The 19,272-nt window shown below is 38.0% G+C and overlaps 1 protein-coding gene across 7 annotated transcripts in view; it reads right to left on the bottom strand.

The window, feature by feature from the left end:
* The window catches only part of RALYL (RALY RNA binding protein like), a 380,979-nt gene that overhangs the window by 44,346 nt on the left and 317,361 nt on the right, over positions 1 to 19,272 (bottom strand). For all 7 annotated transcript variants that reach the window (XM_021387920.1, XM_021387926.1, XM_021387925.1 and 4 more), the window contains one exon: positions 14,080 to 14,112. In XM_021387920.1, the coding sequence (XP_021243595.1) occupies positions 14,080 to 14,112 (33 nt within the window). The remainder of the gene's footprint in view (positions 1 to 14,079; positions 14,113 to 19,272) is intronic.

Here is a 19,272-nt window from a genome sequence, read left to right as displayed (position 1 = left end):
AGCACTATCACCATTTATACTGTCAATTGCTTCTCTGTTGCCAGGGCTGGATAAAAATATTAAATACAAAAGCAATATTCTCTCAATCAAATTCTTTTTAGAAAGCACATATCAATGTAATGGTTGAAGCTAGTACTCCTGTCACTTGTAAAATCATTTCTCTTGTCATTTAAAAAGAGTGCTAGAAATTGCTTCTGTTGAGCGCAAAAGAGAATCAGTCTAAACTGACGTGATATTAAAAAAATATAGAGAGGGATGAGAGGAGCATGACTCGATGATCTGGGGAATAAGCAATGGCAAGTTTCCCTGTAAGAAATTAGTCAGATGGCAATGACTTCCATGAACTATTAAGAAAAGCAGAGTCTTTGGATACCTTTCAGTGGATGGTTACCCACATTCCCCAAAGACAAGAATTAAATTGGTGCTAATTAACATGTTAATTGACAAACTCACCATCAGTTTCCAAAGCTAGTGGAATGTGTGGGCTGAATCCTATCTTTAATTTAGAAATTATTCAATTTTAATTAAGGCTGAAGATTGTGGTAGAAGTGAAAGGATACTCCTGTTTCACAGCTCAGCCATATATTCTGCAGAGAAAGACAACAGTCTCCACAGTCTACTTGCTGCTGGCATACATTTTACTAAAAGACAAATTTTGTCAGCAATTCCTTCAGCAGATACATTTTTGGAGATTAGCAAAAAGGAGGGACTGACCCAAAGGAGGACAAGAAATTATAGAAAAGTATTTTGCACTCACTTCCATATTGCAGTTAAGAGGGCAAATGGGAATGCTTAAAAACACAGAAGTACCTCCAAAATCCCCAATCACTTGTCCTAAACTGTCAGATGATTGGACATAACCTACTGTTTGCATATTACATTTACCAATCATCATAACAGTTTTGTAAACATAAGTTAATAAAGTATTATTCTGATTGTGTTCAGTTAAAAAGGGCAAGGTAACATTTCCGTATGTATTCCATTTATTTATCTATTTTTCTGAAGCAGAGAAATATGGAATCATATTAAAAAATATAGAAAAGACTATGATACTGTAAACGGAGACATCTTTCAGCAAAACTGAAAAGCTTTTGGGAAATCTTTGTCCAAAGAGATACATTTTGCCCAAATAAGACAGGTATACATAAAACAGTTTGACTGAAATACAGTACTCCATTTCCAGCACCCATTAAACAATCTTTCTGCAGGCACTCGTCACAATCTGCAATATGATCAGGCTGTATTTTTTTTTCATCTTACACATACTTTGGGCTCATCCTCTCTCCTCCAAACTATTTTCCCAGTGAAATGTATATTGGGGAAACTGCTGAACTTATTCTTCAACCTGAATTTGAGGCAAAACTTGGGCAAATATTCAAAACTGCCTATACACAGCCAGATAATTCGGTCACTTAAATATTTCCCTGAGAAGGATTAAACAAAGCTTGTTTAGTAGAATCATAGAATTAGCTAGGTTGGAAAAGACCTACAGCATCATCCAGTCCAACCATCCACCTACCACCAATAACCCCACTAAACCATGTCTCTCAATGCTATATCTAAATGTTTCTTGAACACCTCCAGGGACAGTGACTCCACCACCTCCCTGGGCAGCCCATTCCAGTGCCTGACCACTCTTTCAGAAAAGTAGTATTTCCTAACATTCAGCCTAAATCTCCCCTAGCACAAGGCCATTCCCCTTCATCCTGTCACTAGTTACAAGAGAGAAGAGGCCGACCCCCAGCTCACTACAACCTCCCTTCAGGTAGTTATAGAGAGTGATAAGGTCTCCCCTGAGCCTCCTCTTCTCCAGACTGAACAATCCCAGCTCCCTCAGCCGCTCCTCATAAGGCCTGTGCTCCAGACCCCTCACCAGCTTTGTCACCCTCCTCTGAACATGCTCCAGGGCCTCAATGTCTTTTTTGCAGTGAGGGGCCCAAAACTGGACACAGTACTCGAGGTGGGGCCTCACCAGGGCTGAGTACAGAGGGAGAATGACTTCCCTACTCCTACTGGCAACACTGTTCCTGATACAAGCCAGGATGCCATTGGCCTTCTTGGCCACCTGGGCACACTGCTGGCTCATGCTCAGCCGAGCATTGACCAATACCCTCAGGTCCATTTCCTCTACACAACCTTCCAGCCACTCTGCCCCAAGCCTACAGTGTTGCCTGGGGTTGTTGTGTACAAAGTGCAGGATGCGGCACTTGGTCTTGTTGAACCATGTACATGATAGTAAAGACATAGTACATGATAGAAAAGTACATAGCACATGAGTACAATAGTACATGATAGAAAAGACATTAAGATTAATATTCAGACTCTGGGGAATCATCTAATCTGGGAGTGATTTATGGCAGCCAAATGGGCATGAATAATACAGGACATTCAAGGCAAAATTTAGCCCAAACAGTTTTCTGTACAGCTTAGCATCAGAATTACTCCTAACAAAACCTCCTTGCAGCTGCAGGGACAGACCGCACTTAACATTGTTAGTCTGATAATATTTAGAAACAAAGTAACGCATTGTATGTTTTCCATGTAGATTTATTTACGCTTCTTTCCGTAATGTCTCCCTGTCCTTTCTTCTCCTGCTGTTAAACTATTTTCTGTTATCTAAAGTAATCTCCAATTACTTAACGTTTCTCATGGGAACATATTATACTAAGGTAATGAAAAAGCTTTCCAGCGTGAAGTGGCCTACCATTTCCCAAGGTGCCCTTTAATTGTATAGATTAACTGGGAAATTCTTGGTGTCCATATGGGATTCTTTTTTCCTAGTACAAGAGTAATGAGTCCCCCCTCTTGCAAATGCACTTCAAATTCAGTGTATTCAAGGTACTACTGTCAAACCATGCACAAGTGATTGATTATCCAATTTATTAGCAATATTGTATACATTGCAGGAGTGTGGCGTGACAAATACAGAAGACTGCCATTGACAGGTGTAGGAATAAGTGATGGGTTTAGGCTTTGAAGTGTTCCTACAGCATTTCACTGAACAACAGATTGATAAATTAAAATCACACTGGTAGCACTGGAGCTGAAAGACTAACTGCTTAAGATTACAAAACAGATCTTTGGAAACTTTATGTAGTCTCCAGAGAAGTAGTCTTCTTAGAAGCACTGAATGAAACAGAAAGGCACAGTTCACAAAAGATTAATCAATTTCAATGACAGTGTCAGAGTTTACGTAAAGAAAAAGCATTTCTAGAAAATTGTAACATACTTTTCTCTCCTCTCTCCCCTTCTCAAACTGTAAAGACTTAAATTTTTTGTTCTCATACAATAAATTTACATAGTTTTTTTCTTTAAATTGAATAACTTGAGGTTTAGCTTTAAAACATCAAAGTAGACATATAATTGTCACTGTCCTGAGAACAGCTTGTGAAGACAAGACATACTGCCTATTTTTTTGAAGAGTGCACTGTAAGTAAATTTGTAAGGTAAATGGAAATACCAGATACTGTAAATCTGAGAAAGCATTCTTGTACTCCTGACCTGTTGTGCAATAATTTTTATGGTAATTTGTTGTGGAAAATGCATATGACAAAAAGGATAATCCTTAACCGAGGCACCAGATTAGACTCAATTCCAGCCTTGACAGAGATGAGTGGAAGGGCAGCTGTGCATTACACAACTGACTGTGCACCCTGGTTTCAGCTGGGACAGAGCTGACTTTTTTCATGGCATTTGGTACAATGTTGTGTTTTGGCTTCAGGAGAAAAATCAGTGCTGGTTAACACTGATATCTTAGTTGTTGCTGAGCAGCACTGCACAGATGTTTCAGTGTCTCATACTGTCCTTCCAGCAAAAGGAGGGAGGGGACAGAACCAGGACAGCTGACCTAAACTGGCCACACCATATGACATTATGCAAAAAGTGTGGGGAGTTGGCCAGGGGGCAGCTGCTGCTCAGGGATTGTCTGGACATTAGTTGCAGGTGGTGAGCAATCACATTGTGCATCATTTGTTTTGTGAATATATATAATTATTATTAGTATTATTTTTCCTTTCCTGTCATAGTAAGTTGTTTTTATTTCAGCTCATGAGTTCTACTTTAATCCCCAAACCCCTGGCCCAGTTTTCTCCCCAAACCCTGTGGAAGAAGGGAGTGAGTGGAAGGTTGTGTGCTGTTGGGCTGCCTGCTGACTTAAATCACGGCATATAATACTTCATATCATCTAGCCCAGTGCGAACTATGCTGACTATGCTTCCCTTACTTTCTGACAAATCCATGCCTCTTAATACTTCAGTGTTCTGGAAAGGCATGTCTGTTCACTTCCCATATATACAGTGAAAAAGCCACCAAGATTTCTTTTCTGTACGTGAATAAAAAAAGTCAGAGACTAAATAATTTCTAAAACAACATAAGAGACCATTTGATTTACAGAAGGGAATTCAAATGTCTCCAATCTTAACTTTCTCACAGTTAATCCATCATAAAGTTGCTCAAATTAAAGGATCAGATATAATTCTTTATCTTAAATACACATATGGAATTTTTCCAATGTATTTCTTCTCAGAAAGGAAAGAGATTTTTCATCCCAGGTGACTCATCAAGGTGAAACATATGGTAAAACAGCCTGACAACTTTTCTCATAGTATTAGCATTGCCAGTACTCCATGCAACTTTTGACACGTAGTAGAACTCCTGATTTCTTATCACACAGGTATGACTGGAGTATGATTCATCTAGTTGAAAAGTTTATACTTTTTTTTTTTTAATCTGGAAAGAAGTATAACTTGAGGCTAGTCAAAAGAACTTATTCCTCTTAGACTAATCCATATGACTTTTTTTCATGTTCTAGTGTCTTAGGTGATACTGGAGACTGGCCCCTTAGACTATACAGCTTGCCTTAGGCAAGCTCAGGCATCTCCTACAGTTGAGTTGGGCTATTTGCAATGGGTAAGAACTGCGGTTCTGTATCTGCCTTTTTTTTTTTTTTTTAATAGGGAAAACATCTAAACTAGAACACCTTTTCAGTTTAGGGAGGAATCTTTCTCAAGCTTTCATACACAATTAGTGTAAGAGTAGGAGGAAGCTGATATAGATGCCTTCAAACAGTTTTGGATCTCAGGAAAAATAGCAGTCAAAATTCAGTAATAAAGAAGGAACATCTTACCCTTTCTGAGGATCAGAGTTTGCTAGAAACTCCCAAAGGAGATAATCTCTAGAGAAACTTTCCTTTTGGCTGGCAGCCATTAAATCAGGTTAGGGAAGGGTGGAGCCAGGGTCCACCCCTTCTGGTTACACAGGTGAATTGCTTGCACCTGAGCTCCCTCCCAGGGTTGGCTACACCCCTTCACCAGGTGTCCAGTCACTGGTTCAGGCCATGACCCAGCAGTTCCCATACGTTTAGGCTCCTGCCTTTCTAGGTGCATAGGGAAGGTTGTGCAATCTATGTGCTTTCCTGTTTTGCTCTGTGTTGTAAGGGCTTCTACTCTGGTGTTTACTGTAAGGGTACCTGACAATGTGGGATATTAATCATTTACTTTCTTTCTCATTTAGAAGTTTGTGATGAATGTATCTGATTTTGAATTTAATCAGGTTACATTTTTGTTTTCAGATTTAACCTGTTTTTTCCAACTGTAAGCTCCTTAAAGTATGGTAGTCACATTTTAAAATCATATTTATCTGACACGTTTTGACAGCATGACTGAAGTTGACTTAATGATTTACAGCCTTACTGTTACATTTTAAAAAAAAAAAATTGGGGAAATATGTGATCATATTCCCACTTTCTCCATTCTACTCCCTGGCTATTACAGGAGAATTCTTGATATGATTGTATTTGGCTTCAAGGAAACAGTTGCACAGATTTACATTTTAGAAAGTTATGATTGGAGCAGTAGGCAAGTTTTATTATCTCAGTGTTATTGTCTGTTAAGAGCGTAATACTTACGTCTGTGCACAAGACATCACGTTCAATGACCAGAACACGAGAATTTTGAATTCTAATCCAGCTTGAGTAGAATATATACAAATTGTTCTTCAGTCTTATCTACCTTAGCAAAAATGATTCTATGTATATAAAATTTTGTCATATTTTTATGATTTTTGGAGATTTTGAGACTTGCATTTAAAATATATTAATCACCTGTAAGATATAGTAATTATCTTTGCTCCTAGAGCATTCTTGTAAATCCATTTTTTTCTTTTCCATAAAGGTTAATTTCATAACACTTTAGATGGTAAGAAAACCACTTCACAAAAGGGGACTCAAGGAGTTTTATGTTTCTATTATTGCCGTATTCTTTCTCCACATCATGTGGTCACTATCTCTGAGTTTGGCTCTGACTATCAGACTTGGGCTGTGCTTGCACTAATATGCATCATTGCTAGTAAACATTTATAGAAAGTTGCATTTTGAGTGTTTTATCACATTAGAAGTTAACAATACAGACAAATCTTAGGCTAATTTGGTTTTACATAGTCTATTGAATTAAGCTGCCATAACAATTTAGTCCTCAGAATTGCCTCAAGCATCTCTTGCCAAAACACAGGACTGTGAAGGATTTGAAACTGTTAACATCTCTCTCTATCTCCTCCTTCTTTTTTCTTGTGAGACTCCTCTCACGCAACTTTTGCCTTCTTCCAGCAAAACCACATTACCATTATTCACGCTTATATGACTTACATGACTGGAATGTTATTTTTCTGTGAATGCTCTACACAGCAAGGCAGTTTTATAGCCTATAAAATATTAGCCAGAACATGAAATACAACTAACTACTGACATATAGACAAGGTCTGCTTGAAAACTTGAAATCAACTGGTATTTGATTCCAAGTTTAAAGTATAATCATGATTAATATATGTGTGTGAATGTGTATAAAAAGATTACTTGTGCAAAGAAACAAAGTCTTATTCAGTACCTCTCAGGTACTTCCAAAGATGTGTGAACACTCTGGCACAACAGTGCTATAAAAGCTGCAGTAACAACCTACAGATTTGCCTCACTAATTTCACTGCCTCAGAATATATAATTTGCATATCTTTGTGTACCTCATCAACAGCAAAAAAAAGATTAGCGCTACAGGAAGAATTATGTTACTTGAGAAATGCTTCACATTTCCTTTTGTGTGTATTGACCCTAATTTCTATAAGAGCGTCCACTATTTTCAAGTAGTCAACAAATACTTCATAGGAGAAATGTGGTCTTAAAATTGGTAATCTTTCATTTTGACTACTTGGTGTTCACAGTGTTCCTGAAAACCCATCAGTAGTTTCTGTCCCTTGATTTAGGTGGCAATAGAATAAATGAGGACACATCCACTAGGTAAATGATCCTGTTAGCAAATGATTGCCTTTGATAAAATTTGCAATTTCATTTAGAAGTACTTTCTAGTGTCTATCTGGTTGGTTATGAAAATATTTTACACAATTATTATGGGACAATAGCTGATTCAGACACCCAACCTTACCCATGAGAGGGCTCCTAGACCCAAGTGTGAATTCAGAAAAGTTGCTTTTTGTATGTCATTAGTGGCAACTGAAAAGAAAAAAAGTCAATAATGCTAGAATCATAGAATTGTTTGAGTTGGAAGGGACCATTAAAGATCATCTGGTCCAACTCCCCTACAATGAACAGGGACACCTACAGCTCAATCAGGTTGCTTAGAGCCCCATCCAGCCTGACCTTTTGTGTCTCTAGGGACAAGGTATCCACCACTTCCCTGGGCAACCTGTTCAAGTTCTTCCTCACCCTTATCATTTAAAAAAAAACAACACATTTTTTTCTTACATCCAGTCTAAATCTCCTCTGTTTTAGTTTAAAACCATTTCCCTTGTCCTACCACAACAGAAAAACAACAATAACAAAACCAGTATTTATTGTTTCCCTTTTTGCTTTTGTGTAGTCCTTCCCTTGTGAATTTCCTCTCCATTCTTATATTCCTTCATTCCTGTTTTTATTTATTTATTTATTTATTTATTTATTCCTCTGGAATGCTTTGAGCCCCTCACCACCCTTCAGAAGCATTTTTTATATACAATTTTCCCCCCTTTGGAAAGGGAAAATGCCACTGCACAGTTGAAACTATGGATATTTAGTACTGAGGTACTAACATTAGTCAACATTAAGGATCTCAATATGTATTGTTTTCCTAGAAATAGTAATGAAAGGGTAGTCTTGGATGACAGAAATAACAGAAACTAAACAAAAGGAAAAGCAAATAGAATAACCAGAAGAGAAAAAAGTTATCCCATGCTCTATTGCCTTTCTCAATTATGAAGCACATTGTTACTGATGTTATTATAGTCAGAGAGGAAAAAAGGAATTTATTATGGGGCATATTTGTTAACTTTGTTGCTAATAAAAGTTAATGGAATTAGGAAAAGACTTTTTTTCCCCCCGTATTAGCATAATTTCTATGTGATATATATTTCTTTGTGTGTGTAAAAGTGGAAATATGGTAGAATGAAAAGTATCAGGAAAACAGAGGAACCAAAAAATAATCATTTAGATTACAGATGAGTAGAAAAATGCATAATCTGGGATCTTTAAACACTGAACAATGATACAAAACCACCATGTGCAGTAACTGGAACAAAACATTATCTGTTACTGTGACTTCATAATCTATTCCTCAGAGATATCTTCAAGAAAAACAAACAAACAACTTTTTATACATTTATAAAACAGTGATAATTCATCTAGTGATTCAGAGGAAACAATTATAGAAAAACCTAATCTTTATGGCTTTTGGTAAATTGCTGAAAGATAAGTGTATCAGTAATACTGCTTGAAATTAAACCATACAGGCTTTCAGCATCTTCCATACAAAGATCCCTAGCTTTCCGTAGAAGCTGTTGCTCATAAATCCCTGCTATCTTTCTGGTGACTACCTAGACAGTCTCGCCACATGTAGAGCCCCTGTAGTCTACTAACACCTGCTGATGGACAAAGTTTAAATAAAATTGTCAAGTGTGAGCAGCTCTCCCATGTTTTTCATGTAAGCGCAAATCCTGAATACCTAGACTGTATGAGAAGGACAGTTAAAAATTATATTCAGGTTGGCAGTGTTACTGGTTTCATATTAACAGTGCAAAATGATTCCACTATCTCTTCTTTTTCTCTTTTTCACTCATCTGAAGGAAAATACTTTTCTTAGTTATCTTGCTTCAAACGCCAGATGGGAACAGTAGGAATAGTGTCTCCTCCTTCAGCTGGTGCTATCTGATAATCAGAATGAGAAACGTTATTAGTATTTGTTGTACAAGAGCTACAGAATGTTGGTACGTTCTGCTTTGTGCCTCATAACCTAATGTCTGAAAAGAAGCCCTGACTATGAATTGAAAGAACCTGTATAACATGGAAGCGGATGGATTAATTCATAACAATGGGAATTTGATTTTAACCATGCATTTAATTTTAACTATCTCAGTTCTTCAGAATTGGATCCCTCAAATTGATGTCTGAGTGCAGGATTTTCTACAGATTTTCTGCAGAACATCCTTATTGAAAAGAAACTCTCATTGAGTGAGAGCTTTTAAACAGAAAACGTGGGTAACAAATTCCAGTTGTTAGATATTTTTCAGAGTAATTCTGCGAGAAGAAAATAAGAGATTTTTTCTTTTCACATTTTGGAAGCACTTCATAAAGCTCAGCACATCTACATTCCTTCACCTGTTCCAGAAGTACTTCTGATTCAAATGGTATTTTGATTAGGCTGTGATTTGAAAATACAAACCCATGACTTTTCTGTATTTTCTATAATCATATACTGTCTAGAAAAAGGATCTTGGTGAGAAAGGTAGTGGTTCATTCAGAATTGTAGTGGCTTTACTGAGAATGTCAAAAAATGCAGCAATTAGTGCCAGTTGTACTTGTACCTCTCTTCTTTCTTCCAAGACAGACAACTATTCACCATGTAATAAATGCATGCAATGCATTAATTTCATACGCAGCTCTCTCTGGGCTTTTCACCTAAATTTATAATGTTTACAGCAACCAGTCAATCTTGAAAATAAAAGAAAAAGTCCAATGTTTGTATTGTATTTTCTAAAACATGTACACAAAAGAAAGAGATTGAATCTCAGCTGACAGCCAGATGTATAAAACATGTGTATTTTCAAAGCCCATCACACTGAAGAGCTATTGCCTGCTTATCAAGAAGTAATCTCATTCTCTGCATCATGTGGTAGATGAATCTAAGCTCTTACTAGCCTCAGAAAAATCAGCTCTGTTTCTTACTCGCTCTCTTTATCTCTTCTGAATTCAACAAAGTGCAATACACTATTAAATGACACTAAGAAAGAGGACAAACATTTTTTTAAAGTTTGAAGTACTTACGTGGTGGATGGGGTGCATTAAATAGAGCGTGGCCAGCAGGTCAAGGGAGGTGATTCTCCCCCCTCTACTCTGCCCTAGTCAGGCCTCACCTGGAGTACTGTGTCCAGTTCTGGGCTCCCTGGTACAAAAAAGACAGGGATCTCCTGGAAAGAGTCCAGTGGAGGGCCATGAAGATGATAAAGGGCCTGGAGCATCTTCCCTATGAGGAAAGGCTGAGCGACCTGGGTCTGTTAAGCCTTGAGAAAATAAGACTCAGAGGGGATCTGATCAATGTCTATAAATATCTAAGGTGTGGGAGGCAAAGGGACGAGGCCAGACTCTTTTCAGTGGTGCGTGGCGATAGGACAAGGGGAAATGGCCATAAACCAAAGCATAGGAAGTTCTGCACAAATATGCGTAAGAACTTTACAGTGAGGGTGACGGAGCACTGGAACAGGCTGCCCAGAGAGGTTGTGGAGTCCCCTTCTCTGGAGACGTTCAAGACCTGCCTGGACACCTACCTGTGCAACCTGGTCTAGGGAGACTGCTTTAGCAGGGGGGTTGGACTCAATGATCTCTAGAAGTCCCTTCCAGCCCCTACAATTCTCTGATTCTGTGATTCTGTGATCTGCTCCATATGGTGCCCATGGGCTGCAGGGGACAGCCTGTTCCTCCACGGGCCTCTCCTGGGCTGTGGGGAGCTCCTGCTCTGGACCTAGAGCACCTCCTGCCCTCCTTCTGCACTGAACTTGGTGCCTGCAGGGCTGTTTCTCTCACATTCCACACTCCTCTCTCCCAGCTGCTGTTGTGCAGCAGTTTTTCCCTTTCCTAAATCTGCTCTCCCAGAGCACACTCAGAGCATCGCTCACGACTCGGCTCTGGCAGTGACGGGTCTCTTTAGGAGCAGCTGGAGCTTGCTCTGATTTGACATGGGGCAGTGCAGAGCTCCTCATAGAGGCCACCCCTGCAGCCCCCCCACTAGAAAACCTTGCCATGTAAACAAAATACCGTGCTATACCTTTTGCATAGAAAGGATAAATGCAATTTCCTTTACTAAGGGAGTACAGGAGATGTTCTCTCTCTGCATCTGAGAGCCAAAACACAGCAGTGAGAGGTGAGGTCTGCTTGTCTCAATAGCTGTCTGGTTTCTGAGAGAGAATAAGCAACGTGTTGTTTTAAGAATCACTTTTTTCTTTGCGGGATCTCTTTCTGGAAAGCTGTAGCCCAGTACACACATTGAGTACTCAAGCAAAGCATGACAGGCTCAAGCCCTTCAGTTGCCCCACTTCATGTTCCCTTCCTCTACCTAAAGAATTAACAATAGAAAAGCACCAGAAAGCCATTATCTTCGACATGGCAAAATGAAAAAGGATGATTAACTCCTACAGGCAGTATAATGAAAATGTGGAAACAAATCTCTGTTGCAGAAGGGAGATAAATTAAAGGCTGACTTGCTGGATCAAGTAATCTGTAGGAACCAAAAGTAATGAAAGTTGTTGCTTTTACCGATTCTGGCTTCAAGAGGCCTTGAGAGCACCCATGTCTAACCAAGCCTCAGTCAGTATTTCTTCTGCAAAGCAGCTATCAGCCTGGTTGAAACCTCAGGTACAGGTCTCAGCATGAGAGCTCATTCCCTGAACAAACCAATCACCATATTACTGTGGGACCAGGAGAAATATCTTCCTCAGCAATAAAAAATAAATAAAAATAATAATAAATAATAAATAATAAATAAATAAAAATAATAAATAAAAAAAAATCTCCCTCACGATCTTTGTTTAGGCCCCTCCTCAGAGCACAATGCTCTTGCCTCTGTCAAAAAAAGCCTGCTTTGAGGTGGATGAAATGTAGCAGTGAAAGGCAAAATTAGGAAAGTGGTGGTGTCCAATTTTTACATTTTTACATTTTCAATCATTATCATTATGAACTTGAAAAAGTTATTCAAGCAAACTTCTGGGAGGTTCTGGGAAGAGGCTAAATCTGTTTGCTCAAGTGAGACTTCCTGGGAGGAGTCCAGCTTGTCAATAAAGTCGCGTACAATGACTATGGGGATGTAACGTGGCCACCACTCTCATCTGGACATGAACCCAATCACAAAACATAAAATTTCCTCCTAGGTCCTCATCCACTAATATCTTAACATTGCAAGCGAAGTTCTTAAAATTGTGGCATGAGCTACAAAAGTAGAATTTTTTTTTTATGATAATTGCTGTTTAAGATAAATTGCTACTACTAGCACAAACATTGCATTTTATTTGCTTCCTGGTATTTATTTATTTATTTTTCAATTTTATTTGCTCTTCAGCCACAGTGATATGAAATTTCTTTTTTTTCAACCTTAAAGCTGAGATTTTCAGGTAATTATTTTATTACAAGAGTGCAGGCATCAAAAAAAAGGACTAGTATAAATAGTATAGTATAGTAAATAGTATAGAATATAGTATATGTATAGTAAATAGTATAGAATGGTATAAAAGTTACAAAGTGGAATAGCAGGAGGTAATAATGAAAGTGATTAAATTTGGTAATGAATTTGGACATTTCAAAGTATGCAAACCAAGAGCTCCTCCTCAGTTCCCATCCTCCCGTGCCTCCGTTCCCTCCATTTGATCAACATTTCACTTCTTTTTCAACATTTTTTTTTTGGTGCTAGAAAGTAGAAATGGTAATTAATTAAATTAAAATGTACTCAAACAAGTCAAAGTTACTTTATGCTGAAAAAACTGAAGCATATCCCAATCTTGCTCACGCTGATTTATTGAGTTTCGATGTTCTTCACTGATATACTTTGCTTGCTATTTTTAATTCACACTTCAGAACCTGAAGTAGTTTTTCAATCTAAATCTAAATTTTCAATCTTTTCAATTTAATACAGTAACTTGGAAGTGACTGATAATTACTTGGTAGAATTAACCCTTAAATGGCTATTTTGCACTGGGATCTTTTATCTGCAGTTTATGGTCTTGGTAGCATGAAATATATGTGGTGCTGTGAATAAAGAAAAATTATAATGATGATAAGACAAGGGTATACAGTTCTGAAGAAAAATGAAATGGGAATGAAAATGTTAGGAAACCGAGGAAAGTTTTATAAGAAAGAAACTAAACAAAAAATAGTGCATAGGATGTGAACTTTAAACTCAGAAGTAAAATACAGATACTTACCTATTCTATATATGCATACATATTTATAAGGGCTGTATTTTATAAAAAAAAATGATTTTTTTTTCAAAATGCATCACTTTTAAAGTAAGCTTTTAGAATAATAAGATAATCATTTTAAGAGAGAGATAAATAACTGTTTACATGTGTCTATGAAGACAATAGCTGTAATAGGTATATCATTCTAAATGTGATCTATAATAAGGCTAAAATATATTTTTCTAATTTACAAATCTGATGGTCTTTTTATGTTATCAGGTTATCACCAAAACTTTCTGTTAAAAGAAACTATCAGTTCTTCAGCCAATGGCTTATGCAAGAGATATTCAGAATACTTTATGACTGAAAGATCAGTGAAAACAAAATAATAAAACAGCTTTTTGATGCGATGTTTAATTCTTAAATATTTTTAATATAATCTTTTTTTTAGTCAGTAGAAGCAAAACATACATTCTAGTAATTTTTTGAAAGATACCTACAGCTGCTGTCTTTATAGATTGATATCTACTTTTTATAAGCTTATAAATAACTGCAATGTTGATAAGAGATGTTTATGCTCAGTATTATCCCATACATTATACTGTATGATAGTTGAATATATAAATAACAATATTCTATATAAATAACCATATTCCTACTTACCCAACAGACAGAAAAGGTTCCTTTGATTCAAGTCTGTCAAGCAAATAACATGAGTTTAATATATAAATATTAATTCAATTTTAGAACATTCATATGATTAATTTAAAATGAATACTCTCAATATGAAATTCATTTCGGGAAGAATGCACAATCTGAAAACCATAGAAGGGCCTGACCCATTATTCTAGGAGCTTCAGTTGAAAGAAGCCTCATTTACTTAACTGAACTTCAGTTTAGCAATCATTTATGAAGCAGCACATCTAAGCCCTTTAAACCTCAATGATTCAGTTGATTTCTGTAGCCAGGCTAGACTGAGCAAATTATGTCTTCTCTCTCTCTCTTTTTTTTTTTAATGTAATTTTTTTTCCCCCTTAATCGCAGTGTTTCAGGAAAGATAATGAATCTTTTATTTTTTTAACTTTAAACATAAAATCAAGTATGAGTTTAAATACTTTCCTAATTTTCCTTATTTGATGGCTTCTACACTCATTTTGTTTGCTTTTTCTATCTTCTATTTGTATAGCATGGCCATTTCTTCATTCTGAGAAATTTTAGCAGATCTGCCACAACCACGTTAGCACTGGAGCTGAATGTTTCCAGTTTTTAAACACAGAATTGAGCATAGTTCCAAAAAATGTTGTAAAAAATGTCATTCTCAAATGCCCTGCCATTATGGCTGTCTCTGTGAGGAGCTGCACCACTTGCAAACTGTCACTAGACTCTTCTACTGGTAGTTTCCAATCAACCAGGATGAATTTAATAATCCTCATCTATATTATTTTACTCAATTTTGGCTCTACTTCCTGCAACTGGAAGTAATGACTCTTATTATTTCCATGGAAACTACAGCAGATACAAAAGAACACAATAACACTATTTGATAGAGCTCAGTGACAAAACACAATTTTTCTACATAGTCACCACCCTTAGCTACGCATTTTCACCAGTGATTAACAAGAGCCTGCATGCAGTACTCATAAAAATCTGCACCAGTGGAGATGACCCACCGTTTCACAGCTGCTATGACAGCATCATTGCTAGGAAAATCTTGCCCATGCTGTCCATATTAGATAGATCAAAACAGATGGAAGTCAGAAGGCGCAAATTCTGGACTATGAGGTGTGTGTGTTAGACAGTCCAGACAAGACTGGCAATGTACTCCACAGTCTTCAAACTGCTATGAGAGATGACGTTATTGTGTTGTAAGAGAAAAGTTGTTGTCTTCTCTGGTGCGACTCTGGAACTTTGAGCCTTCAGCTTAGTCAGTGTCGTGATGTAGAGGTCAGAGTTGATGGTTTCTATGGGTTCCAGGAAATCCAGAAGGTTTGCCCCTTTCCTATCCCAAAAGACAGTGCTCATCATTTTACCCACTGAGACCTGTGTCTTGAACTTTTTATTTGACGAGTAATTCATACATTGCCACTCCGTGGACTGCTGTGATGACTCCAGATCATAGTGATGACACTATGTCTCATCACCATTAGTGATGAGATTCAAGAAACTATCACCTTCAGCCTTGTATTGGTTCAACAGGTCCTGACAAACTTGCATATGATGTTCTTTCTGTTCCTGTGTGAGCATTCGTCACTGTAATTTTGAAAGGACTATATGACTGTCATTAAAAAATGTTACATGCCATTTCTTTTTGTGAAGCATTAGTTTTTTAAAAATATAATTTTCATAATTACCACTGGAAATTTACTTTTCATTTACAGTGTGTTCTTTGGATGTACTTATAACCTATTTTCATGGGATTAGATCTCCAATGATTATAAGATTGCATTAAGACGTGAGAAAATTAGAAGTATATACAAAACATAGTATCATTTTTTCTTGCCCTCATGAGTATACCTGGGCTTTCCATATCTTTCTGGAGTTATAGTCCACACAGAAGGTAAAGAGTAGAAGAGGGGTCACTGTTGGTTACTACTAGAAGCACAATGGAAGCCCAAAGATGGGTCTGCTTGTGCTCCCGACATGTTTCTCTAGAGCAGTTCTGCTGCAAAGAATGTTTTCCATTCCAGACTGCCATGCTGTGTACCAAACTCTCATAGCATCAAGATAATGCTTAGCATGACATCTCCCATGCTTAAGCAGTATTCCAGAGAGCAATGAAGTGACAGGACTCCTCACATGGGTGCTTCAGTCCTTCTCCTGCACACTGTACCAGCCTCAAATCCAGCCAGAGTTATGCTTTTGTTTTATTTTTCTTCCATTCTTCTGCTTAATGTAATGAGCCAAACCTGTAAATTACCCAGGGTTTGGCTCAAAAGATTATCTATGAGCAAAATGAGCAGAAATGAAAAGCCTAGTAACATCTTTGCAGACATCACAGCATAGAAACTATGTAATGAAGAGAGACCTGGCACCATTATGATGGAGGATATTTTGGTGGATTTTACTTTCATATTAAAAGCATGTGATAGAATGCCCTGTGGACAAAATACTGCAATTAAAAATCTATTTGAAATCCATTCTCAAGATGGAATTCAATTTGATTTAAATAGTGTTGCCCCGAGTTTGACCCCTCTCTAGTATATTCGACTAAATGGTTTTAGATAATTTGCTTCATTACTTTAAATTAGTTCAAGTGTTCCTCATAGTAAAGGAATACAATTATCTGCTGCCCTTTTATTTAAATTGCTAATTCAGTTTATGACAAATTAATACAAAGGTTTTAAAACTGCAACACCATATAAAATAACATACTATATCATTTTTACAAATGGCATTTATAAATATCTCTTATAGATTTTTAACTTTCTTTTCTAGCCTGCAGTATACCAAATTCTCTTGAGTTCTGAAGAAATTTCACATAATTAAATGCAATTTCTCAAAAAGAGTATTCCTGATAAGCACTGAGAGAAGTGCAGTCATGCACCTTCAGGAAAGTGAAGTGATGACATCGGTGGATGGGAGAAGGGCAATGGATGTCACCTACCTGGACTCCTCCAAAGCCTTTGACATGGTCCCTCACCACATCCTTCTCTCTAAATTGGAGAGGTATGGATTTGAAGGATGGACTGTTCAGTGGATTAAGAACTGGTTGGCTGGTCTTAGCCAAAGGGTTGTGATCAATGGTTCTATGTGAGGGTGGAGGCCAGTCACAAGTGGTGTCCCCGAAGGCTCAGTCTGGGGACTGGTGCTCTTGAACATCTTTATCAATGACATAGACGATGGAATCGAGGGCACCCTCAGCAAGTTTGCAGATGACACCAAGCTGAGCGGTGCAGTCGATACACTGGAGGGAAGGGAAGCCATCCAGAGGGACCTGGACAGGCTGGAGAAGTGGGCCCATGTGAACCTAATGAGGTTCAACAAGGCCAAATGCAAGGTGCCGCCCTTGGGCTGGGGCAATCCCAGGTATTTATACAGACCGGGGGAAGAACTCCTCGAGAGGAGCCCTGCGGAGAAGGACTTGGGGGTCCTGGTTCACGAGAAGCTGGACATGAGCCAGCAGTGTGCACTGGCAGCCTGGAAGGCCAACTATGTTCTGGGCTGCATTAAAAGAGGAGTGGCCAGCAGGGAGAGGGAGCTGATTGTCCCCCTCTGCTCAGCTCTTGTGAGGCCCCATCTGGAGTACTGCGTCCAAGCTTGGGGCCCTCAGTACAAGAAAGATGCACAGCTCTTGGAATGAGTTCAGAGGAGGGCCACCAAGATGATCAGAGGGCTGGAGCCCCTCTCCTATGAGGAAAGGTTGAGGGAACTGGGCTTGTTTAGCTTGGAGAAGAGAAGGCTCTGGGGAGACCTTGTTGTGGCCTTCCAATACTTGAAGGGAATGTATAAACAGGAGGGGGAATGATTGTTTATGACGGTGGATAGCGATAAGACAAGAGGGAATGGTTTTAAGCTGAGACAGGGGAGATTTAGGTTAGATGTCAGGAGGAAGTTTTTCACTCAGAGGGTGGTGATGCACTGGAACGGGTTGCCCTAAGGAGGTTGTGGATGCCCTGTCCCTGGAGGCATTCAAGGCCAGGCTGGATGTGGCTCTGGGCAGCCTGGTCTAGTGGTTGGTGACCCTGCACTCAGCACGGGAGTTGAAACTAGATGATCTCTGAGGTCCTTTTCAACCAAGGCCATTCTATGAAAAATGTTAAAACTAATTTTTTTTTTTTGAAAAAAAAGTATTGAGTTTGCAAGAAATACTGAAGTGAACAGTAAACAAAGGGAATAATATTTTAATTGTGTTGGAATGGTAATGAAGCTGCACTGATCAGAACTTTTCATTCTTTCCTGAAATGGTTTTCCCATTAGAAAATTTCAGTTTGTCAAAATGTCAAGGCAATATACCAGTTTGAAAAGTTGGAAGGCAAGTGGACTGGTAGCATGACTGGGTCATGGAAGACTGAGGTTGTGGCTTCTTTTGATTCTGAGTAAAGACTGTCTGAAAAGTCTAACATTCTTACCTACATATAATCGCAGAAGACAAAAGTACTTTTACACCATGAGAGTTGCTCAATTAATGTCAGCCACTGTAAACCAAACAGGCATACACAATCAATTTATAACCATTGATATGCTACAATACTGTCAAGCTATGCGTTTAAGATAACACCAGAAATTTCCCACTTAGCATTTTACCACTTGCAACCTGACTCTTGTCTTGAGGCATTTTACAGGATCTGATTTAAAAAAAAAGTGTATTTTATTATTTCCCTTGCTGCTAAGCCTGCCTACATTAATGCCAATTATCTAAATCCCATCTTTGATATGGATTGAACATGGAGATGAATAAAGATGGCTTTTTATATCTCAGATCTGACCCAAGATACGTGAATCAATTTCTTGTCAAGGAATCATTGCCTCTCCTTCCCAAAACTTATTTACAGGAAAAAGTTGATAACATAACTAACAATATTTGTACTGTACACAAGCAAATGGATTTTAGGCAAGTATTCTCCAAAGTAATTTATTCTGAATCAATATTTTCCTAGTGGTGATCATATAATTTCCACCTCTATGGAGCAAGTAAGAAAAATATGTGGAATATAAGTCACTTATTAGTCTTATTCTGACTTCTTAGTTTAATAACACTGTCTATCCTGAATCAGGAAAAGCAATGGTCAGGAACAACATTTTCTTAGACAATTGATTTTGGGTTACAATTTCAAATCAGATTTCTCAACGAGAATAACCTGAGTGTGTTGCTGATGTCATACATTTCCTTATCTGACAGTGACTACAGTTGATAGG

Source organism: Numida meleagris, chromosome 2 (assembly GCF_002078875.1).
Source record: "Numida meleagris isolate 19003 breed g44 Domestic line chromosome 2, NumMel1.0, whole genome shotgun sequence".
Lineage (NCBI taxonomy): Eukaryota > Metazoa > Chordata > Aves > Galliformes > Numididae > Numida > Numida meleagris.
The sequence above is the reverse complement of the archived record's forward strand: the minus strand, read 5'-3'. Positions and strand labels throughout refer to the sequence as shown.